Raw genomic sequence first — 25,557 nt, forward strand, 5'->3', positions numbered from 1 at the left:
TTATTACTGCAAGAGGTCATTAAAATCGCCTTTTAGCATTTTTGGTTTTATCTTCATGGATGAATGCAAACACAGCTGAATTCCTCTCTCTGTGCTCAGAAGCAATGTAACCAAACAATGTAACAAGCTTTTGTGCAGGACAAATTGTCTTGGCCACTGTGCTCTGTACCCAGAGTAACCTCAATGGTTTTGTGGTTAGAGCGTGCTTTACATGGCCTGCTGGAGAATGAACAGCCTTGGTCTGCTTGTACTTACTTTGGAAGACATGACTTGCAATTTGATCACTCTAATCAATAAACCCTCCTCTTCAGAAAGTTGCTGATTAGTTCTTTTCCTTTTTGTGTAGGTACAATTCATTCCTTCTTGCATTTAGTTCTTTACATGTTTTCCATCTTACTGCTTCCCGTTTATCTACCACTTGTACTGGTAGCTAAAAACGTACTGGTAGCTCCACCATCGATGGACAGAAATTTATTAGTATATCTTTTGTTCCTTAAACCAGAAATTAATTCAAATTTAAATTTTGAACTGAACTGGAAACAGATGTCATTTCTTTTTAGGGCTTTTAGAAAACATTAAGGATAAACACTTTTAGATGGAGTGAGGTGGAACATAATTTGCTGCCTGTAAATATATGCAAGTGACTCAGCCATTCTGTTAAAAAGCAGACTACTGCTGTTTTGTAAAATTCTGTGTGTTGAAACACTAGAGGAGAAAGCAAGTACCAGTGACGTTCAGAAATGCTACCATCTTGTGGTTCCTGAAGTGACCAAATACACTGATAACACTCTTACAGTCAACTCTTTACCCACATAGTATATAATTATATGTAGTGTCTACATGCTTGCTAAAACAAGCTTTCAAATTATTTTTGTGATTCCTTAGTACTTTTGTAGTAGTTATTTTCAGTAGATTAGGTTGTTTTGGTTTTGAAATGAAATACCTTTTAATTACTTTGCAACAAATTATTATAAAAGATTACAAATGATCTAAAGCTTAGTGGCATATAAAAATATGTTTATGAAACAAAAGGCTATTTTCAAAGATTCTACAACACTCAGAAAGACCCTCAAAGCAGAATAAAAAGATTTTTTGCTGTGGAGAGCTTAAAATTGATGTGCTCCTTTTAAGGTTATATGATAATATGACTGTAGGGACTTGATAGCAGCTTATGTCTTTTATAATGCTTGGTAAAGACTTTGTCCTCATTGATTTTTTACTTTCACTAGCATGCCTTGGTGTCATATGACATCTAACCTTTCTAACTATCACTCCCCCTGGCACTAAGTATTATGCCTTTATCTGTTTACATTATTGTTCTCAGTTACTAGAGAGATTTTCTTTATTTCATTAGAGAAGATACATTAAAAATATATTTTACAAAAAATGTATATAGTTTGGGATTCTTGATTACAATGTATAGAAAATTAAGCCAAAAGCTTCTAATATTACAGCTAAATATGATGTATAGTTAATGTAAAATTATTGTGCTGGCAATTTGTTTCACTTGATTAATGTGCAGCATAGTTTATTGAAAGCAGTATGCTATATTAGGTGCAGTATTTGTTATTTAAGTGCATTATATCTATAAAACTGTGTTATATTAGAAGCTTTTTCTATAGCTTTATAAACACAAAATGATGCCTACTTTCTAAAATGACTGTCACCTGTAGACCTTGAAGTACTTTTCTTGAAATTAGTAAATAATGATAGCAAGTTTTTATGAATAATGATAGCAAGTTTATAGCAATAATGTAACAAATATTATTGTTCTTTTAAAATCAGGATATAAATAAGTTATAGGGCTTCAAGAGTCTCTCTGTGAAACATTTCTTTGATATATTGTATGAATACTTCCAGTTATATTTTATGCTTATGGTCAATTCTATTATGTAGATTTTTTCTGGTTGGCGTTCATGCAAGTGAATAAGCTACTGACTTTTAATTGTGCAGCCAGGGATAGAATTGTTGTCTTGTGCTCTTCTTTAACTTTTTCTGAATGTTGGGAAGGAATTGAATGTAGAGGGGGAAAAGGGTGAGGGAGAAGAGAGGAAATAACAGACAGACAGTGTTCTGTAGTACATCTCCATAATAAAAATAAAGCCAGATAGGTGACCAGACTTTCGCCTGAGCTTTTGGGAGCTCTCTAAATGTTGCAAACTTAATTGCGTGTATTGGTATCAGCAATTGTATAGGGATAGTCATCACAAAGCTTAATGGTGTACATGTTTAGGGAGTGCATGTGTGTGTATTTATATAAAACTTTAGATGGTAGGAAAAATAAAAATATTTTGTTTACAGAAGCCAGTTCAGAGTTGTCTCAGTACCATGGCATGATCTGAAAATTGTTGATGTTTTGGAAATGAAGTGTCAGCTTATAAAATGAGCTCTAGGAGAGCCCTATTGTTTTGTGTGTTAGAAAACCACAGTAGAAGTTGTTGGAGGAACCTCTGTGTTCAAGAGTCATGAGTAACTGATCCCTTCCTTTCTTGACACTACGTTGCCCAGAAATTGAGTGCTCTTAGCAAGCCATAAGAAGTTCATTGCCTCAGTCAAAGGAGATTTTTGGGTGATCTACAGTCATGTGTTGAATTCAGACCGTTGGAATTCCTTGGGCCGTCCTCAAACCCATATTGTGCTCAGTATTCTTCCTAGTTCATGAATGTCCAATTCTTAAGAGTAAGAACCTGGGACACTGTTTTTTTCATGGAGCTCTGCTTGTCTCACTCCAAGGTCAGAAGCCTTGTGTCTCATGAGAGATGTCAATGTGCTACAGATGTATGTAGTGTGCTGCATATAGTATGCTGTCTGGTTCTGTACACTTGTTTTATTTACCAGCTTTTAGATCTCAAGCGGCCCATTTCCAGTGGCTGTGTTAGGTCCTGTCACATACCCTTTTCATAACTTGGAATGGCTTGATGGGTCTTGAGAGATACACTGCATCGTCAAAGGTTACAGGCCTTTATGATCAAAACTGAGTTTGTTTGTTGGTCACATTGTTTCTTATATTAATGTCCTGGTTTCAGCTGGGATAGAGTTAATTTTCTTCCTAGTAGCAGGCATAGTGCTGTGTTTTGGATTTAGTAGGAGAAGAATGTTGGTAACACACTGATGTTTTTAGTTGTTGCTAAGTACTGCTTATGCTAGTCAAGGACTTTTCAGCTTCCCATGCTCTGCCAGGTGCACAAGAAACTGGGAGGGGGCACAGCCAGAAGAGTTGATGCAAACTGACCAAAGGGCTATTCCATACCATATGACATCATGCTCAGTATATAAACTGGGGGGGGGGGCGGGGTTGGCCAGGGAGCAGCAATCGCTGCTCGGGAACTGTCTGGGTATCGGTTGGTGGGTGGTGAGCAATTGCATTGTGCATCACTTGCTTTGTATATTGTTATTATTATTATCATTATTATATTGTTATTATTATCATTACTGTTTTACTTTATTTCAATTATTAAACTGTTCTTATCTCAACTCAGGAGGGTTTCTCGCTCTTACTCTTCGATTCTCTCCCCCATCCCATCAGGGTAGGGGGAGTGAGCAAGTGGCTGCGTGGTGCTTAGTTGCTGGCTGGGGCTAAACCACGACAGTTAGATAATGAGCTTTTGTGGGGTGCAGCTGGCTTCTGTTCTATGCTTCTACAATAGGCCGGTGGTGTTTTGGTCAGTTACCAGGTTTCAATGCATTATGGCAGTAGTAGCAGTATTAGGAGAGCAGTGGTAGTAATAGCGTATACTGAAAACCAAGGAAAAAAAGTCTCATGTTTGGGAAAAAGCTGACCATGTAAATCTGTAAAATGGGCTCCAAATGGGGTAAGAATTAGCTTAATACAATAGCTATTTTATTCATCCAGACAAAAGATCATGTGAATTTGGAGAGGTTTTCCCTCACATGAGTATGTACTTGTTTGATTTTTAATTGTAATCGGGTATGTACAGTCAAGGAAAGTACATCCAACAGGTGTGCTAATATTATGTTCTCTGATCTGCTTCTGCCTGCAAAACTTTATAGTACCTTTTAACAGGTTCTAGGTGTTCACTTCCAGCAAAAGCTGGAAGCTATAGTCATTTCTGTCCTGTTTTCATGAGAACTCTATTTCAGGAATATGGCAATTGATAAGTAAAAGAAGAGGTCATGTGCCAGCAGGGATGAATTTTTGCAAATAGTTTAATCTGTGTTAGTTCTGGCCTGAGTTGTGAAAAATAATGACCACCAAATACTACAACAGTATTTTGACATTGTTTATTTTCCATAAAAATGTGAAATTTAGCATCACATAAAATATTGCAAGTATTACATACTATAATTAACAAACATTGAACTGAAGTCTACATGCAGTGCTTGTGCAGTATTTTGCTTATTTTTCTGACTGCCCATTTTATATTTTATTAATGCCTATAACATTATTCCGCTAATCATTTATGCATTCTAAAAGCAGAATCGGTATTATGATCTAAAGGAGTAAAATATTCAACTAAGTCAAGATACTAGCGGCTTAGACAAAAATAATTTGAATCAGTGAGAAATGTAAAATAAAAATTTGTATGTGTGAGCCCTGGAAGTAGTATAAGCAGATACAGTGCAGCTTACGCAATGCAAACAACTATTGTGGCTCCGTCTTACGAAGAGACAAATTCTGTCACAGTAAGACTGATTTGATTATCTTATATTTTTAGAACAAATATTGCATACTGGCTGTTGTTGAAATAATTGCAGGAGTATATTTGAAATTTACTTTCTGTATTGTAATTTTATTTGTATGCTTTATAAATGAATTTCACTGGAAACCATGTTCTTGTGTATCTCTCGTCAAAGGAATATAGGAATGTGCAGGTTCATGCATGAAATACAGAGGTCCAGATATAACTTCTGGGTTAAATCCTTCATTCACCAGATGCATTTTCTGATGCTTGAAAGTTGCAGTAATTTGCATAACATACTAAAAAAGAAATAATTCAAGTGAAGTGCAAAATTCCATTTCAGCCTGTATCAGTGAAAATATGATCCAATTACTGAATAAAATGGATCATGCAATTTTACTATAGAATGTCTTCAGTTAGACAGAATGATCTGATTCACAGGTGCAGTGAAATCTAAATCTAAATGCAACTTTTATTTCTTACTCATTTCTCTATCAAAGTCACAGGTAAACTTGCAAGTTTCTGTTTTGAAATAAGTATTTTCTTTAACTTTCATTAGTGCAGCTTATCACAAAATCTGTAGTTTCTGGGGCACTTGGTGATACTCTGCAGAGAGCTGGCTGATTTTATGGTACTGGCTCTCCTCTCTTTTCCAACTGCTAAACTAAAGACATTAAATACAAATACGTTAAATGACTTCCTGTGTTACTTTTCTGTGTAAGTAGTTGCCGTACAGGAGTTATTCAAATGCCAATTCATGAACAAGTTGTTCTGTACACAATAGTTAGTGTATGAGAGCAGAAGAGGTATATAAAATAATCTCATTTAAAATGTGGCTCGTATTAAGGGAAAAGTTTAAAACACACAATTCTCAAACATTGTTATTACTTGTACAGTGTTTTCAATGTAGCCAACATTTTCTTTTAGTTCTCATGCTGAAACAGGCCACTTTTCAGTTCTTTCTTGTTTTTCTCTTTTGATCTGTAACATGCCTGATTTCCTCTTCACACTGCTACTCCATTTCGACAACTCCCAGATCATTTAGTCTTTGGCTTCTGAGCTGAGACTGCTAATAAGTTTGCCAGTTCCTTCTCTCTTTTGGCAGCACTTATGGTAGGAACCACACTTAGACCACCAAGTCATTTCATACAGACACTGAATAGCTGCCAGATAGTAATAATGTTCAATCATTACCAAGCGGGATTGCTTCAAATTGAATAGCTAGCATGAATTTGTCTTGGTAATTATTTAAAAAGTTGCAATGATAAGATTAAAAGTTTAATAAAGACAGGTATTAAATATTTTAAATGTGTATTATGAATACAGATTGCTGAGATTTTCTGTTTAAATGATCCCCTGATGTTATTTTAATAAAGTCAGATTTTCCTACATGGAAATACGAGTTTTGAAAAAAAAACAACCAAACAAACAAAAACAAAACAAAAAAACCACAAAACAAAGCAGAGCACAAATAATGCAAAAATGAAATCACTCCCTGGATGCTCTTAGAAACCTCTTCTTAATGTGTTTCTGCAAACAAGAAATGAAGTTAGCAAAAGTCAAGTGACAAAACTACTATCTCAGAGCCTCAGAATACTCTGGTTCTTTGCATCATTTTCCCTGCACCTCTGCTTTTCTTCTAGAATCAAGTCAGAGAGGTTGAGAAGAACTCTCAGTCTGTCTGGTTTTCACAAAATCAGTCAACCAAGGTTGCAAGTCATATTAGAAAGAGCCTACATATGGACTGCTGAAAAATCTTCAAGATAGATTTTATCTTAAATCCAATTTTGTATGAGAATTTCATATTTTTGTTTGTCACTCTTGGTTAGGATGAACTCTTTCTCAAGACACATCTTTTTTTTTTCAAAAGGGACATCATTTTCTGTCCACTCAGAAAACTGTGAGTTCAGCATTCATCCTATTATTGTCCCCTAAGATGTTTTTTAAGTAACATGGTTTGATTTTCTAATAAAACTGGTTTTATGTCCTTTAATAAGAATTTACACATGTGTAAATAATCATTAATTAGTTCTGACGGTATCTTTGGTAGTAAGCTCCCTTCAGTTAGCTAAAAAAAGCTTTACTCAGAGAACACATAAATGCAAACAAGTTTAATCAGTTCCACATATATTGATGCTAGAGCTCTGTATAGATTTTCTCCATCTAATGGAACATCTAATAGAGACAAGTCTTTTCCAAAGGTGTTTCCCAGAAGAGGGGACTACTGTCCTGAGGCACCACAGATAGTATAACTTATGCTAACTTCATTTGAAGATACATTTACTTAGTACAGTAACCTGTCAGTGAAAAAATAGAATCATAGAATGCTTTGGGCTGGAAGGGACCTTTAGAGGTCATCTAGCCCACCCCCCCTGCCATGAGCAGGGACAGCTTTAACTAGAGCAGGTTGCTCAGAGCCCTGTCTAGCCTGAGCTTGAATGTTTCCAGGGATGGGTCCTCCACTACCTCTCTGGGCAACCTGTTCCAGTGCTTCAGCACCCTCACTGTAAAAAATTTCTTCCTTATATCCAGGCTAAATCTATTCTTCTTTAGTTTAAATCCATTACTCCTTGTCCTGTCACAACAGGCCTTGCTAGAAAGATTGTCCCCATCCTTCCTATAGGCCCCCTTTAAGCACTGAAAGGCCTCAATAAGGTCTCCTTGCAGCCTTCTCTCCTTCAGGCTGAACAACCCCAACTCTCTCAGCCTGGCCTCATAGGAGAGGTGCTCCAGCCCTCGGATCATTTTGGTGGCCCTCTTCTGGACCCGCTCCAACAGTTCCATGTCCTCTTCTTGTGCTGAGGGCTCCAGAACTGGACGCAGTGCTCCAGGTGAGGTCTCACGAGAGCAGAGTAGAGGGGCAGAATCACCTCCCTCGACCTGCTGGCCATGCTTCTTTTGATGCAGCCCAGGATACGGTTGGCTTTCTGGGCTGTGAGCGCACATTGTTGGCTCATGTCCAGCTTTTCATCTACCAGTCCCCCCAAGTGCTTCTCCGCAGGGCTGCCCTCAATCCCTTCATCCCCCAGCCTGTATCGATATTGGGGGTTGCCCCATCCCAGGTGCAGGACCTTGCACTTGGCCTTGTTGAACCTCATGAGGTTCACACAGGCCCACCTATCCAGCTTGTCCAGATCCCTTTGGATGACATCTCATCCTCCTGGTGTGTCAACCGCAGCACTCAGCTTGGTGTCATCTGCAAACTTGCTGAGGGTGCACTCAATCCCACTGTCTATGTCATTGATGAAGATATTAAACAGCACTGGTCCCAGTACGGACCCCTGAGGTACACCACTTGTCACCAGTCTCCATTTGGACATTAAGCCGTTGACCACTACCCTCTGGATGCGACCATCCAACCAATTCCTTATCCACCAAACAGTCCACCCATCAAATCTGTATCTTCCCAATTTAGAGAGAAGTATGTTGTGGGGGACCATGTCAAAGGCTTTACAGAAGTCCCAGGTAGATGACATCTGTTGCTTTTCCCTTGTCCACTGATGCAGTCACTCCTTCATAGAAAGCCACTAGGTTGGTCAGGCAGGACTAGCCCTTGGTGAATCCATGCTGACCGTATTGAATAACCTCCCTGTCCTCCATGTGCTTTAGCATATCTTCTAGGAGGATCTGTTCCATGATCTGCCCAGGCACAGAGGTGAGGCTGACAGGTTGATAGTTCCCAGGGTCCTCCTTTCTTCCCTTTTTAAAAATGGGCACAACATTCCCCTTTTTCCAGTCAGCAGGGACTTCACCGGACTGCCATGACTCTTCAAATATTATGGAGAGTGGCTTGGCAACTACATCAGCCAATTCCCTCAGGATTCTGGGATGCATCTCATCAGATCCCATAGACTTATGTACATTCAGGTTCCTCAAGTGGTCTTGAACCTGATATTCCCTTACAGTGGGAGGAGCTTTACCCCCCTGGTCCCCATGTTGCGGTCCATTGACTCAGGAGGGGTGAGAAGAGAGGTTGCCACTGAAGAATGAGGCAAAAAAGTTGTTGAGTACCTCAGCCTTCTCCTTGTCTGTTGATACTAGGTTGCCGTTCTTGTTCATCAATGGGGGTACAGCTTCTTTAACCAATAGCTTTTCCTCAGTTCTTTAAACTCTCTTAAAATTTACACTTCTCTCTAAATGTATACATTCTTTTTCTCCTCTTCCTCTCCAGTCTCACTCACTCTGTTGCCATCTTGTTCTCAATCAAATTTGTGCCTTTCAGACAATTTGTCAATATTTAGGGAGAGGCAAAACTGCTGAATGCCTCTCAGCATCCCGTAACAGCAGAAAACTGTCTCCTGCAGACTTCCAGAAGATGTAATGTGGGGCCCTTTCCTGCTCTTTGCAGTTCATGCTCTCGTGTCCTGTTGTGGAAGGTCATCCTGTGGGGAGTACACAAGGGGTGTAATGCTTGCATTTTTAAGATGCATGTTTAAAAAGATCCCATTTCTGCTTTTATACTCTAAAGCATGTAGGTACATTTTAGTTCTCAGGTTATGAGATCTTCACTGTAAAGTATTTGTCTTGCTATCTGTTGCAAAGAACTAGATACTTCTTTGATGCTTTGTCAGTAACAGTGAATAATAATAACTTCAAGAACAACCATATTAGGAAAAGATTTTAAATGGACCATGTCATCCTTTTGTAAGAGGACACTGTTATGTGTAATATTACTCATGTGTGTCTGCTTAGTCTTCCATTGGCTAGAAGAACACACTAGTTAAAGATGAAGAGCTTTGAAACAATATCCAACTTTGCCAAGTTACTAATCACATCTAGGGTTTTTAGGTATGAATGGATCCTTAAAGCAAAATATGTTTAATTCATCAAATATTTGCTTAACTTCATGATAATCAGCAACAATAATTCAGACTAGTATTACCTTTTCTGTTTCAATTCTTGAAACTGTTTGTAAATTAATTCCTGCATTCCATGACTGTAGAGACCAATTTTCAGGTCAGATAGAAGATAAATACAAGCAGGAGGCAACTGATTGTCTTACCTTGATTCTCACAAATTGTGGTTGGGCATAACTTGGAAGGAAGTCCACAAGATGCTCATAAAGTCTTTCTCTGTTAAAGGGTTGGTCACGTTTAAGCACAATAGCTTCTATCCCTGTTCTTCCTTCATAGTCTAAGAAAAAATTGAGAAATACTGTGACAAGTGAGAGTGTATGTGTCTTGTATGACATCTGGAGGGATTTAGTATTGGTCAGAGCAAATATTTCGATGTTGTGAAATGTCTGCCCTATCCTCTCAGATATTGTTGAGTATAAGATCCGTGATACTTTATATTGGAAGGCTTAAAGTTACTGTGCGTGGTTTTATTCAATTAAAAAAATGTCACCGACTTCTTTTTATTAGGAACTCTGTAGGGCTGGCAGCTGGTTTTCTTCCTACCTGGCTCAATCTTAACATTGGTAACATAGTGGCCTAATGAAATTAGAGTGACTATAGTTCAATAAAAAGCTGAACGCACTTCCACAAAGACTAGTGCAAAAGATGGGCAGAGACATGTATGAGACTGTACTTGGTCTATATAAAGTCTAGTGGCTACTGTACATTGTATAAGCAGTGCTTGAGTGTTTTCTGCTCTGTTCCACAGATTAGTGAAAAATAGGGGAAGTGCCTCTTAGTAAATTACAGGCAGCAGGTTATATTTGATGTGAAACCAGAAACAAAACCCTTTTAAAAAAGAGGTAACAAACATAGTTCCTGCTTTCTCTTTGTTCAAACACAAGTAAAAATTCCAACTGGAGAAAGAGCCTAAATTGGAAGAAATGAGCTGCCACAGTTAAATCTCTCCAGAACGAAAGAGCAGCTTTAAAGTGTGGCCAAGGCACTGGAAAGATAAAATATGGGTGCTCTCTTTTCACGAAAATTAACTTGCAGTTGTTTAATTTGTAATATGCGGTAAAATTTGTTTTGGCAATATTTGAGACTCAAGTTGACTCAGAAATATGAAAGACTATGCTATCTAGATTTTATTAATGCTCCAACCAAGAATGAATGTGATTCTTAAACTCTTGAGGTTCTGGTGTGATGTGCTACTCACAGCCTGAGACAGCAATAGCCCTTCAAGGAGTTCTTGTCAGCTCCAACTGTAGGTGAAACTGAGATAATGCTTTCCAAGTTAGGTTACAGTTTTATTTGCATGCACTTGAGGATGCCATCTTTCACAAATGAACATATTGGCATTGGACAGTCACCTGCTGGTCAATCATTCAGATGATGGCCTTTTGTTAATTTTATTTTCATATATCCTCTTTCTTTGAATCTATTGTGTCTCCCATCTCTCAGTGCTAAGTAGCAGCTTGTCTCTTGATAGCTTCTTCTTCATGTGACTAGTTTCTTTTAGTATTAGACTTCGTTTTCCTTCATTGAAAGGAAACCTAGACCAGCTATTCAGCACCACAAGAAAGTTTGCCTTCCTCAACCTGTTCATTCAATGGATGCATCTTCTGAGCAGTTTCCACCTCATCTTGTAATTTAGTTGCCCACAGTTTTTCAGCATAGTATTGTATATTTTTATGAACCACCATATGTGATTGCGAACAATCCAATTATGAAAGATTATGTATCTTCTAGGACTGTACTTACAAGATAGTGAGAGGTGTTTTCAGATGTCATCTTTTAATATGCTCCCTGGTTTACTATTTTTCACATGAAAGCCTGTAGCCTAAGAGAAGTCTCTTGTAGTTTATAACTGTGTACTTCTTCCATCTGTGTTATGATTTTTAATTCATACCAATGTTTCTGCCATTCCTTACAAAATTTCAGCATGCCATGCTTATGAAATACAGTATTTTATTGAAACTGAAATTTCAAAAAACTGTAGGAAAGCCTGAACTCCCAAGTTGACACCATTTATTTCCTTACATGTAAGTATGCATTCTGTTGCAAGAACAGAAAGGATAGAGTAGGAAATTACTTGAATTTTGTATTCTCAAGCTATAGGGAATGTCTTTATGCTTGCACTGTAAACATTAGCTTCTTGGACAAAATACATCATGTCAATGATCTCCCCGACTTCTACAGTAGCAACATTTTCTCCTTTCCACCTGATGAAAATATTTTTTAAGATAACATAGGTATTAGCTAAAGAAATGTTTATCCTATACGTGGCTATCTGTGATGGAGCGCTACTTTTAATGTGGACTCCTGTTATTCTTAACTGAAGAGTGTAGATGGATAAATCCTGTTCTGATTTAGTGCCATCTCATTTGAGACCTCAAACTTAAAGGAAATAGAAGTGCCATTTTACTCAAATTTGAAAAATTCTACTGTGTTGGTGTGAACTTTGTTGGACTTTGATTAGAATCCTTAATGTTTCTGTTAAAACAAGATTGATATTCGTCAGGTTCAAGTCTGACCTTCTGACCTGTGTCATCCAGTCCTGCATATGTATCATTTCTTCTTTTTACTGTTAACTCTCTACTATAGCTGCAAGTGTCTCCCACCCAGTCAGGGAAGTAGAGGAAGCCATCCTCATCCATGACTAGGAGGTCTCCTGTGGTAAAATACACATCTCCTTTCATAAACACATTACGCAGGAGTTTCTTCTCTGAGGCTTTGTTATTTCCAGCATATCCAGAAAATGGGGCATCTTGAGTGACCTGGACAACAAGAAGACCAGGTTTACCTACAGGCCATGAGAAAGGGATGCAAAACCCTGTATTTGCAGTCAGCTGCATTTAGAACATGAAGTATTATATTAAAACCCTTTTGGAAAGCTACATCTGTTCTACTCATCTTATCGCTACATTTCCATAACTATTTCCTGAACAGCAGAAATAGGTGAATGGAGGAGGGAACGTAACTTTCCTTCCTTCTCTTCAGGAAAGCTAGTCCTTAGGGAAGAGCTTTTTGGAGTACTGTGTACATCACTCACCCTGAAAAAGCATTTGTCCAGTGAAAGGATGACTATTCTGTCATTTGAAAAGGGTGCTGGTAGTCAAACAATGCACATGGGGGCAAAACACAGCACCTAACCTCTTGTGCTTTATGTTTTTCTGGAGGACGGGGTTGCTACTGCTCTGTGCAGGTGTGGAAATGCACGTTCTAAGCCACGATGTGCCTGGGCCTCCGAACATCAAGGAGTCCCTGGAGTCTGCTGGATCCCTACTGAGCATCACTCCTTGTTGCTGACTGTAGAAGTGTCATTTATATCAAGGGCAAAAATTCCAATGACTTCACTGGAATTGGCTCAAAATACCCTTTTAAAATGCTTTTTTTTTTTAATTCTCTCCCTATGATAGGTACTGGCTTATTTCTCAGTATGTTCCTGAGGTTAAAAGACATTTCCATCTTCTACAGATTTTTATTGTTTTTCCTTCAACAGATGGATGGACATATTTTTAAACAAATAGCTTTATTCATAGCTGTATGTCCACCTCATATTAAATCCTCTTTATTGTTTTGAACTCTGAGTGTGGAAAGTGGAATGAAAGTTCATATTACTGTTCAGACGAGGAGCTGGCATCACTGCAAATAGGATGTATGCTTTATAACAAAAGAAAAACAAAACCCAAAATGTTGAATTTAAAAAAAGAGTTGTCCTAAGCCCCAGTCAATTTTACAGGATGATCCTCTATTCCAATTGGGGAATTTACTGTCATTACTGCCTCACATTACATTGAGCAATGGCTTCAGAGTTATCTAAAAAGTATGTGTAACAACCTGCAGAATGTTTCTAGTTGTGTCATGAAACTGGGCATTTTATCAATTTCACTGAGAAACCAAGACTTTTTGTCCAGTTTATAATGTAACTGTAGTGAGGAAGTAAGCTCTTTTCAGGGAAAAAAATAATAATTCTTTTGCTTGATTTAGATATTACCAGCAAATAATGTATGATCAGAATTAATTAATAATTGGTTCTTTGGTTTCCAGTACTACTACCAGAATATAATATATTACCAGAAATAACTCATAGTAATTGCTGCTTTGATGACCAGTACTACTATGTGTCCTTGAGATCTGACCTTAGCATGACAAATAGTGTCAGTTAGGTCAGCTGTACAAGCCTCTTTTTTGCCTTCTGGAATTTTATCTCAACACTAGTTAAATCTACATGTTAAAACTAGTGATGGTAAAGACCTTTTTCCCAGAACTTTAAACTTTGACACACATGGATTCCTGTGTGTGTACACAGACACAGGGATGGATATTTAATGTGAATTTAAATGCAGTGCTATGTCTTTTGTGAGAGTCAGTTTTCAGGCTTTTTCTCAATGATATTCTCAGCTATGAGGCCATCCTATTTTCAGCCTGGGAGCTTCAGCTTTTTGAGTAGGAGTATTCCATTGTTAGTAGGAGTTTGGAGATTCTGTACAACTCTAAGTACTAGACAGTCAAATCTGTATTGGTCAGTAAATGTAAAAATATGAAAAATATTATCCAGATTTTGAAATGGTACTGTTCTTCCTCAGAACTTTAAATCTGGAAATCAGAAAGCATCTGTAAACACCTGGTATCAGAACACAGAATATCTAGGAATTACTGTGTCCATTTTATTCAGAAAAAAAGCAACACTAAGAAATCTGATTTGTTCAGGAATATGATCAAGTTTTCGCAGGTGATAATAAAAACATTCTGAGGCCAGATATTGATTATGTTCTTATTGTAATTTTGGGTATTTGGGCATATTCTAAATATCTGGATATGTTATTAGGTATATTAGCAATAGATCCCTATTTGGGTCTATTGATAATATATTTTTCCTGTGTCCTTTTTGAGTTCTAAGTGTATGTCAACAACCTGTTGCTTGTAGAACAGAGAGTTAATCCCTGCCCCAAAGTATCACCATCTAAATTGAGGTATCTGTTAGTTAATATCTATTAACAAGAACTTATGAAGGATGAAAATGGAATATGTAAGAAAGCACCCATAGGTAAGGAAAAATACTAGTTATCGTAGAATCATAGAATGCTTTGGGTTGGAAGGGACCTTTAGAGATCATCTAGCCCAACTCCCCGGCAGTGAGCAGGGACAGCTTTAACTAGAGCAGGTTGCTCAGAGCCCCATCCAACCTGACCTTCAATGTTGCCAGGGATGGGGCCTCTACCACCTCTATCCAAGATCCAAGTGGGAACCTACAGCTCACTGGTTTCATTTAGGCTTTCCTGCCTTCCACGTAGTTGATTGCTAAAAGATCAAGAGCATTGCAGACTTGTTATTATGGCGATGGGAAGGCATTTTCAGCATCTCATATTAAAAGCAGAAATCATTTGGAAGTCATTAATCTGGTTTTGATGTTTACTGATCTGAATCTTTAGTATCATTTGAACAGTATTTTATTGTAGTGTAATGTTGATGATTCACAAAGAGTCTGCACAAATAGGAAAAGCATGTGAGACTGTCCAGGCATTTTTATGGGTAGAAGACGTGTGTCTTAAATGAGCGTTTCAACAGTAGTCATATAGGTAGAGTTTATAGTACAAGATGTCTTGAGATTTATATTTTTCTCCTTTATTTGTTGAGAATTTTGATTTTCTTTGTTTTGCTTATCTTATTTCAGAGAATAAAGTGTGATGCTGGTTTTGCTAAGTGAAGATGCAGTCAAAGAGTAAATTTGTGTAAGTTTGCTCTGGAACATATGTCTCCCGATCCATACCAAAAGTCAAATCAAAACTAATTTCTGCCTCATCACTTAGTATCTGTGTGTTTTCAGGATGGTAAGTATATTTCAACAACAACCATCATTAATGTTAATAGTCATTTCAGTACTGTCAGGGTTTTTTTTATATTCTGGAGAAAAAGTTGGATATACGAAACCGTAGTTTCGGCTTCTGTGGAATTGTTCTGTGTATTTATTCTAGCTTCACAATATATGTAGAGAGAATAGAGTCATGTAAGGGGCTAAGAATAAGGTTTCTGTTTCCATGAACCAAAATTTGCTATATCTGGACTCTAGTAAGCCGGTTCTTCCTTTTACACTGTCCTGCTCTTTAGAATTTCTGCCTTTCATCTCCTTTTTCTTTGGCTGGCTGGTTAACTGGTTGGTTGGTTGATTTGATTATGTTTACCTTTGAGAAGATGCCAGCATGGCCCACAGCTCCTATTTTGTTAGTATAGTTCAAGAAACTAAGATTTCCTTCTGTGGATCCATAGAATTCCAATATCTTGGTTGGGCCAAACCTCATCAGAAATTCTTTTCAGACAGCAGGTCTGATACTCTTTCATTGAGCAATGTGCACTTTGTGAACTCTGTCCTCTTCTTTCTGTGAACAGCCAAAAAGAAACATTCTGCAGCTGAGCAAAGTGGGTCTAAATACCTAGTTGATCTAAAATTTTCTAATAGAACCATTTGCCTTTAGAAACTGCCATTTTGACTGAAATACTTCACAGAAGGGTATTTGTTTTGTAAAAATCAAACAGAAAATCATCAGAATTCTTGTTAGTCTAGGTTGAAGGATTTCTGTGAGGTGAAAACTATTTCTGTAGTTGTTCTTTGTGTTTTCACTTTTAAATGCTACAACTGAGATGTCTACTACAAAGTTTAAAAGAAGTATTTTATCTTGAAGATGTAAATAAATAGGTTTTAAGTAAGTGCCATTTCCCATAGAATGGAAATTCCTTTCTGAACCAAACAAAGGAATTTTTCTGCATAAAAAAAGTCATGTCTTAGAAAACACTCATGACAAACTATGGTCGGTTCTACACATAATGATATTTGGTAGTAAATTTTACACATCTGCCATGTTGCCTAAGGAATCTTAAAAAGTAGCAAAATGACTTAAAGCTTCTGACCACGTCTCCTGTGATTAGGCACAGTTGTTAATGTTAAATCAAAATTCAGAAAAGATGATAATTGAATCTGCAGTCATAAAATAGTTGTTAGCGTGTCATTGTTACATGCCAGTTATGTCATCATTATGGCAAACTACTCAAATGCTTACTTACATAAATGTTTTCTGCATGGGGCCAGACAGCTCAGCACCCTATATCTAGAGTATAGTCAAGACTCTGCCTATGGAAAAGCACACACTGTTTTTGGAGATGTAGTTGGGATTGAGTGATTAAGTTCCTGTCATGGCAGAATGACAGCAGAAAATAAAATTATTTCAGGTCCACAGGAACAGTTTCTTCAAAGGAAATAAATGTGTTTTGTTTCCATTTCAGTGTTATTTTAAACTTTAAAAATTGTAAAAATATATTTGATTTCTAAATAATACTAAGGTGATTTCAAAATGGAACACTGCCTAAGAATTACACTGAAATATGTTAGCAAAATCAGTATTTCAACTTTTTCACCTTTAAAATTATTCACATAATATTGTTTTGTGACCTCTGGATTAACAGACAATTTCATTTGATCCAGAACTGCATTTTATGGCAGATAAATTATTTGCCACAATAGGATCAGCTGTAATGTAGACTAAACTCCACTTGTTAAAAACAGTAGTGGAGACTTCCCTGCTTGTCCTTAATGAGCTTTGTTTTCTTTTTCAGTTTTGATGGTAAACCTGAAGGAATAGCATGGTTTGATCTTATGAACCAGTTGGTAGGCTGATTGGGAGAGTTAAGTCATGCCTAATATTGTCCCTTCTTCAGCACTTGGTCTTCAGGATGAAATAATGTAGTGTTTTGTTTTTTTTTTTTTCCAAAATAGCTGGTGACACTCTAGTACTTAGACGAAATCTCAGGAGTTTCAGAGATTATAAGCATAGGAACAACTGTTATGCTTACCTTGTTTCGTCCCTGGTATAACAATCTGCAGGACTTCCCTGCATTACCTTGACTTTTAAAATGTCTTTATTTTAAAAGTTGTATGGTTCTCTTTAAAGACATTCCTTGACATACATTCTGTTTTGTTTATTACCTTCTATGGGATACCGTGTTTAAAGTTTAATTCTGATAGGTACATGGATGCTGGGTAAGTTTCCTGTAGACATACTTAGTCAGAGAGTAGTGTCTAGAGTCTCTGTCTACATCAAGAAATCCAGGAGTGCCTCCTAGTTCCCAGATTCATGTTCTTTCTCTGAATTTCAGTGTGAGACCTAGGCATGCTCTGTGAAAGAAGGTAGGGACAAACATCCTGGATATGACCTAGAGCATACTCCAACAAGTCCCTCATATAGGTAGCCCTAGTCCTGGGCAACACTGTGCTCTGGCATGCCACAGCACAAGGAGTCTAGGTGAAATGTAGCTGGCTGGCTTATCAGCCCACACAGGTTTCTTTCACTGTAGAAGAACCTGTGTGGTACACTAGAGGTTATATGTATTATAGTTTGGTAAGATACCTGATCTTGACAGGACTCTGCATTTACCATGGTCCGCTTCTGTTGGCATCCTCAGTTTCCTCAACTCAGCTAGGCCACCTTTCTGGTTTTCTCTCTCCTTACCAGTTGCCAGTTATCAATATCTTCTCTTGTAAATTCTTGTTATTGAGCCAAGTAAAGAAAGTTCTGCCTGCCTTTTCCTGCAGGCGAGACGGTTATACAACTAGTTTGGGCTAGCTAAGTACTCCTTTGGGTTTTTTGGTCCATCCTTTTGGATAAAAAAAAACCAAAAAACAATCTAGCAAAAATGGTAACGAGTATGAAGGATTACAAATGACACTTCTGTATCTACTCTTGATGCAAGTAGAGCTCCCTCTGACAGGCTTATCTTCTGCAGTTGGCAGTTTGGCGCTTTAAATGGAAGATAATCTATGCAGACATAGTGTTTGTACAGACTTGAGTTCTGGCCAACAGCTTTCCTGACTTGTTCCCTCTAATACCTTTTTGTCTTTGGCCTCTCTTCTACATCCGGACTGCACAGCAACAAGTCTCCGTTCAAACCAGCTCGTGGATTCTCTCAAATGGTCCTTTGTTACTAGTTCTTGTGCCAATCTCTGACCAATGCAGTTGGAGATCATTTGAACCCTGTGCTTGTACATGATGTTTTCTGTGGTAGGTAGGAATACTTCTTGTCACCTCCCCTCAGTAACTTCCTAACTCCCAAGTATAAAATTAAGAAAATTAACCAATCTTTTCCACCATCATCCACCAGAAACAAACATTGCAATAGAATAAATATTTTCAGACTTGCTTTTCTGCTGCTGCTCTGTTTGGTGACATCTTACTTTTGTCCTAAATGTGATCATGATTTAGTTCCCATGTTCTTCAGGACTGTTTTCCCAGGGGTGACCAAGATTTTGCACCACACTATTAGTACTATGGCTTTATACAGACAAGTTTATCATTGTATACACAGCTGTGGAACAAAATGTGCCGGTGAAACACCACTTCAGAAAAAAATGTAAACAAACAAAAACTCATTCAGCAGTTTCAAAGCCATACAAAAATTGTCAGCCATTAAATACTCATTAGATTAGCAGTGCGGGTAGTTAATAGTTTAAGCTGGTTCGTGCTCTCGTTTGATCATTGAGTCCGAGAAAGCTTTTACTGCTTCTACCTTTTCTTTACTGACCTGCCATTTGCCTGTCACTCAGATGAAAAGCTAACAAGCTTGGCTTTACAGAGGAATTTATGTCTGGGCATAACTGTCTCATCCTGCCGGGCTTGTTTTTGTGTAACCACTACATTTGCTGATATAAACTTGATTGCTGTTGTAGAACTACAAGGAGCACAAGACCCAAATTTTGTATGTACTGGAAAAAACCTATCAAACATCAGCAATACTATACCATTGAGAAATGCGTAAATCTATATGACTTATAAAAATACAGATTTGGTATATTTTAAAGCTGCATTTGCAAACAAGAACTTACACTGGGCTGGTTACAGAGGTAGCGACAGAGTTCTATGTACAAAACCACTGTAACATTGTATTTTCTACAGTCATTCCAAAACTGGCTTGCACAAAACTTCTTCAAAACACAAGTTGCTCCTAGGTGATGAAAGCAGACAAGAAAATTGAAAATAACCTTTAAAATCTGTCTTACCTTCTACTACTATTGGTTAAAAAAAGTTGTCTTTCTCTTCTTTCAACTAATGATAAATTCAGCTATTTAAATAAATTGTAAGCTATTTCCAGCAAGCTGTTTCTGTTAAATGTGACTAGCACAACTGAGCTTTGCTTCTTTTTCTGAGTAGTAACTCAAAACTTACAGTATCAGAAGCAGTTGAAGCAAGCCTTTTGGTCATCTCCAGCTATTAGGAATAGGTCAAGGCCTAACCATTTTGTTTCTGTCAAGATGGTGACTGGTTTAACTCTGAAAAAAGAGAGCTTGGGATGGGGGATAAGGTAGCTTGCAGCTTCTCTATTTGTGTGAAAAGTGGCGGAGGGGAAATGGGCTCAGAGTCTCTATTGTTTCTATCTCACTCCCCTTTTCCTGTTGTTTCTTGTCAAGTCGTCATCCTAATTTTTTTGTTTCTGTGGCCCTGAAGTTCCTTCAGAGCTTTCCATTCCAAAAGCCACCTCATCCTAGACCTCTTATGTCTGCCCTGCCGTCCCTTTTTTCACAGTTTTTTCTAAGTGTTGTCAGCCAAGAATTTACACATTTCCCTATTTATAGCCTTTCCAAAATTCCTTTTCGCCTGAGTCCTGTTTGTCCCACATAAAGTTCCCAGTGCCTTCCAAGTTCCGAATCCCTTCTAGTCCACTTGCTCCTAGCTTGCCAGTTAGTCCCTGACCCAGGTACCATCTCATGCAAGACTTGAAGCCCCCTCAGAGCTCTTCAGCCTCACTCACCTCAAAGCTTTGTCATTCGAATCCCAGGCTCCCCAGGGTCCCCATCTGAATGTCCCACCTAAGAAAGTTGTTATACTTCTTTTTCTGTTCCAAGACAAATCATAGCTTCAAACCTTTTTATACACCACTTTTCCCATCCCTTTTATGTTTCTGTTAGGCAGCAGCAGTCTTGTTATCAGTTGCTGTAGCCCAGCATGCCTTCCCATGCTGTTCCTGAAGAAACAAAGCACTGAAATGGCTTTTAAAACAGTCCAGACATATACTTACCATTCCAAAAAACAGTATCTGGGCAAGACTCTGAGGATAGGAAAGGAGGACATATCTGAAAAAACATCTGATTGCTAGCCCTCTACAAATAGCTCCCATTATCAGAATCAAAAGGGGAGGCTCCGTCATTCTTCCTTTCCTTCACTTAATATCAGGAATCTAATTCTGTATGTGTTACTCAAATATGTGACTCAAAAAGCTCCAAAACACATTTAGTTGACCTTATTCTAAAGGTTAGTTAAAGCTTCCACAATGCATTGTGACACTAAAAATCAAGCCTAACTTCTCAGATGCCTATGGGAATGCCCTTTTAGACTTTCACTGTAGGATACAAGTAGGATTTCAGGTTAAACCTACAGGACATAGGCAGTAGTATTAGTGATACACAGACCTCAAGTCATGTTATGTTGGGTCTATTCAACAACTGGTGTCTGTTCTAAGCTTCAAAAACTATGCATATGTATTAGATATAGTTTGCAAACTGGAGGAGGTGATAAAAATGAGAAAATGACAAAAGTCTATTGGTAGACCTAATATTTGAGTTACTCACCAAACGGAGTTACTCACCAAATAATAAAATGTTTCAGCATTCTCAAATTAATGAAACTTCACTGGAAGGCAAATATTACCTAATTCAATGTATCCACTGATGCCAAGAAGAGAATCACTGATGTGCAACAAGGGAAGTGAGATGCATAGTATCACACACGGAGTAAGTGAATGCTAAGCTGACAGATAGAGCTCTTAGATGAGTGATGATAGCAGCTTTTGAGAAACCTGTCAAAGGGAGAAAAGCAAATAATTATAAATGTAGTGCTTGCATTAATAATTTTCTGCAAACAGAATTATGTTTGGCATGTACAGGGAGAATTGTCTTTTTTTCTAAGTCTTTGTCTGTCCTGTCCTTCCATCTTTACCTCCTGACTATATCTCCTTATTCTCTCAGCTTCTTCAGTCTTCTTGCCTGTAAGGCTCTTTAATCCTCTCATCTGTATTGTCTGGGGGAGAAAGTCCATACCCTTCACAAGCACAGACTGAGTGCGCACACAGTGTTCCCTTGTCACAAAGCAAGAATGGGAAAGCTTCTGAAGAGCCACTGTGCCGCTCAGCTGCTATTTGCAATAGGAATAACTTTGTAAAAGTTGTTTGGCTTTACTAGACAAAGGCTTCCCCTTTCCTTCCCAGTGAAGTAAAGTGAAGCTTCGTTATTCAGGCCAGTCTCAGAGGAGAAGTTTTCTCCCAAGCCCCAACCACTTGTGCTGTCCATATATCTTTTTAATATAGACCTGTGAAATTCTGTCACAAGGTAATCTGAGTAGCTGTTACAGACTGATTTTATTTGCCTTATATTTAAGAAATAAAGTTCAGCCATGGAATATCTATGTGAAAGTTTACTAACTGGAATTTTGCCCTTGTTATGCCAAGGCAAAAATGGTTCAAAGTGTACTATGCTTTTAACTAAATGAATTCCTCCCTATCTTGACTTAAAAACTCAAGTTCTGTCTTTTCATGTGCCTGTCTTGTTGTTAAATTGATACCACCTTAATTTTCAGAGAGCTGCAGTTTTATTTTGTTAGTACACAACCTCACCTGTACTTCCTAATGGGAAGATATACATAGCTGTGTTTCTTGTGTTAGTGACAACTTTAAGGCGAGATGGAACAGGGTGATTGGGCACCTTGGCTGTTTCTCTGGACTAGTGTGAACGTGCTGGAGAGGAGAACAGGTGCTCATCAGCCAGTTCAGCTCATCATTATCTTCCAAGAGATGAAAAATAAATTCTTCTCTATTGATCCCAAACAATCTGCCAAGTTAAAAAAATGATATGCTTATTATTAAAATAATTACAACTACAAATCCAATTACCTGCATTGGAATTGCGTACCCTACCAGAGTGTACAGTGAACCTACCACTGCCCACAGCAGGACTAACCCACCTATTGGACAGTGAAAAAAAAAATCATACTTCTCATGTGGCTTTAATGGCAATAGGTAGAACTCCCTCATCTTACTTGGTGATGCTAATAGGTAGGATTTAATTTAATTGGTATGTTTTAACATTTGTTTTAAAGCTTCGTGCACATAGCAACTAATCAGCCCTCATGGGTTCCTGTGGAATTCAGGAAGTATTGCCAAGTGTATTAAAGATGGGAAAAGAGGAGTAGAAAGGTTAAATAAATTGCCCAGTATTACACAATATGCCAAGCAAGAGGGGCAAAATTAAAGCGCAACATACTGTACTCTTTGCTCCAAGCAATGCTACCTTGGGACCACTCCTTTAAAGTAGTTGTAAAGTAACCATAAATTTATATGTGAAAATTTTTGGCTGAAGGAAATCACCACTATCAAGGGGAATTGGAATCTTCCTGTAGTCAGTGGACTTATATCTACGTAAGCCAATAAATAGAAATGGAAATGAGATGATGCTAAAGTATCTCCTCAGGCTGTGTGCTTGCTGAGGCATGATTGCTTCTGCTGGTACATTGTCCAGTACTTGGAGAGTTTCAGATTTAAGCTTGTTATGATACTAATTAATTCCACATATTTTTGGTGCTTATACACTTGGAATTTAAACAAGACTATCTCTTTCCCCTCTTCTTTAGCCAGCATATGTGTATGTATATACAAATTGCCTGCAGCTTTGCATGGCTCTGAGTTTCTATTTTTGATAAAAAGCATCAAGCAGTAGAAAGTCAGTAGTAAGTCAAACACAATAGAGAACTTACCTTCTCCTATCACCACTGCTTTTGCTGCACATGTATTAATGCAGTGCAGGAGAGATCTAGAGTGGACAGTGAAGCTGAGAAAAGCCACCCCACAGCTCAGCTTGGCCAGCCCAAACCAGACATGATGAAGTCAGGTTCATTAGCCATCAGCAGGGCCACAGTGTTGCCTTTTTTCAGATTCCCATAGTGTAGGAAGACCTGTGCTACCCTGTTACTCCTCCTGTCCATATCCTGATAGCTATGCACCTTTCATGGATGAGGAATGGGTAGTGGGCAATCTTTCCCACTCTCTGCATGAAAAGGTCAATTATGAAGAGAATTCCATTGCTTGCCCATTTCTTTACCATTGCTTTTAACCTCTTCCACCTCAAGAAGTAGAACAGATCTTCCCAGAAATACGGGAAAAAGATCTTCAGAGAAACAGACATCACCACTATTCCTCCAGCAATTTTTGAAAGCCATGTGCATAGCATGCTTAGGGAGGAAATAACAGATTGGCTATTTCAGAGATGTAAAATACAATACATTAATATAAAATTGAGTGTTAAGACAGAGACTGGAAGTTAATAAGCTAATTACAATTCCACCTATTAATTTGAGAACATTTTAAAATATGATATTGGAGTTAACTAGAATACAAAGGCCCAGAACAATATAAAAAAGAAAAAGGGAGTAAAGAGTAAAAAAGATTGTGCCATTTCTAAGGACAGACGAGTTCGTTCAGAGTAAAGATTGCGGGCAGGGTGAATGAAAAAGACATTGACAATTAAATACAAGATGGAAATTTAGAAATTTAAAAAGTATCCAAAGAACAAATGAAAGAAGATACAAACTCAGGAAACAATTTAACACCTTTTTTTTTAAACTTGGAGTCAAAAGTTTGTCTAGATGGTTAATTGTACCATGGCAAATCCTAAAAGAGATGGAAACAATTAAAGGATATAGTAGCATATGGATATTATGAAAGTACATTAAGTATCATGCATCTGTAAGATGCACAAAATCTGTTCTTTGCTGCCTGAGTTGTTTTTTTGATCCAATAAAATTTGAGACCATCATCTAATCCTTCGCAGGTTTGAACAGTTTGATGAACATCCCAGGCAATATACTGTGAACTTCCTGTATCTTCTGAAATAGCCAGAAGTTTTCACCTTAGGATTTCCTGGCATTTGCAATAAACGGTGATTAATAACTTTGCATTATTTATATTCTTTTCATTATTTACAACAGTACGCTGAAGTCTCAAACAGAATCATGCATAAGCGCATACTAAGATTTGGAAAAAAAACCTTTATAGCGTAACAGTTATTAACTTCATTAATGTATTTCAAGCAGCCATTAATCACCATATTTTCAAATGGTCATAGAGGAGGACTTGTGAAGATCGTGCAAGATCCCTACAACTTGATATGTGCACCACGGACCACTCTCCTTTGTGAAGTTTCAGCCCTGATTACGACAAATGTTTGAAACCCCATATGTGACCACCTAGGATTCAGGAACACTTCAGCAGTCTGGGAGGCTTTTCTAAATGGTGTCGCCTCCACTCTGCGGTTTAGAAATATTTTACTGCCAAGCTGCCCTTTTGGTATGTTCATCAAGCTTGTTTACATTTATAACACCATTCAGTGAATGCACTAACTTGTGGATTTTTTGCAGCAAGCAGGATGGAAAGCATATGTAATGTTCTATGGGTAAAAGAGCGGCTAAAAAATGAAAGCATTATGTTGTTAACTGCATACAAACATAGAAACCAAGTTAAAGTATGTAATGCATGGAATTTTAAAGTTCAAAACAATTTTTTTTTTTCTTTTTGAACTCTGATTTCTAAAGTGACATTCTTAGTTATCCTGAAGTCTGCTGATTATTTTTCTTTATTATGTCATGTCACATATCAGGCCATTTTTTTTTCTTTTGTATATTAAAAAAATGAAAGTAGCCACAAGTTTACTCTTACAATAGATGTGCCATTAAAACACCTTGGGTTTCGCTTCCTATGGCTCCCTCATTGACTTTCTGGTTTTCTCAGAATGTTGTTATGTACTGGTCAAGAGCACCACCAGCAGACCTCATGACTTTCATGGCTATTAAGCTCTCCTTGACTATGACTTGGAAACATTTACTAAGTTTTCTTTGCCACATGTACAAGCATGCAAGAATTACTATAGCTCCAGACAGAAAATTTAGCTCTGGGGGAAGTCGAAATGGCAGAGTTTACAAACTGAACCAATAAACACATAGACATCATCTTAGGAGAAAATAAATAAAACAGATGATGACATAGGACTA

At 37.8% G+C, this 25,557-nt stretch overlaps 2 protein-coding genes across 2 annotated transcripts; both read right to left on the reverse strand.

Moving 5' to 3' along the window:
• Positions 1–4,777: 4,777 nt before the first annotated feature.
• Positions 4,778–17,910, reverse strand: LOC104038555 (long-chain fatty acid transport protein 2-like). The gene is made up of 5 exons (XM_075727098.1): positions 17,881–17,910; positions 12,087–12,327; positions 11,603–11,704; positions 9,643–9,773; positions 4,778–4,939 (listed from the first exon to the last, which is right to left on the reverse strand). The coding sequence occupies exons 1-5, from the start codon at positions 17,908–17,910 to the stop codon at positions 4,778–4,780; spliced, it is 666 nt and encodes a 221-aa protein (XP_075583213.1).
• A 3,296-nt stretch (positions 17,911–21,206) lies between these two features.
• On the reverse strand, positions 21,207–23,741 carry LOC142592847 (long-chain fatty acid transport protein 6-like). The gene is given in 4 exon segments (XM_075727099.1): positions 21,207–21,319; positions 23,269–23,394; positions 23,397–23,516; positions 23,519–23,741. Coding segments are annotated over 4 exon segments (582 nt in total).
• Positions 23,742–25,557: the final 1,816 nt, after the last annotated feature.

Source organism: Pelecanus crispus, chromosome Z, assembly GCF_030463565.1.
Source record: "Pelecanus crispus isolate bPelCri1 chromosome Z, bPelCri1.pri, whole genome shotgun sequence".
In the NCBI taxonomy this organism is placed as follows: domain Eukaryota; kingdom Metazoa; phylum Chordata; class Aves; order Pelecaniformes; family Pelecanidae; genus Pelecanus; species Pelecanus crispus.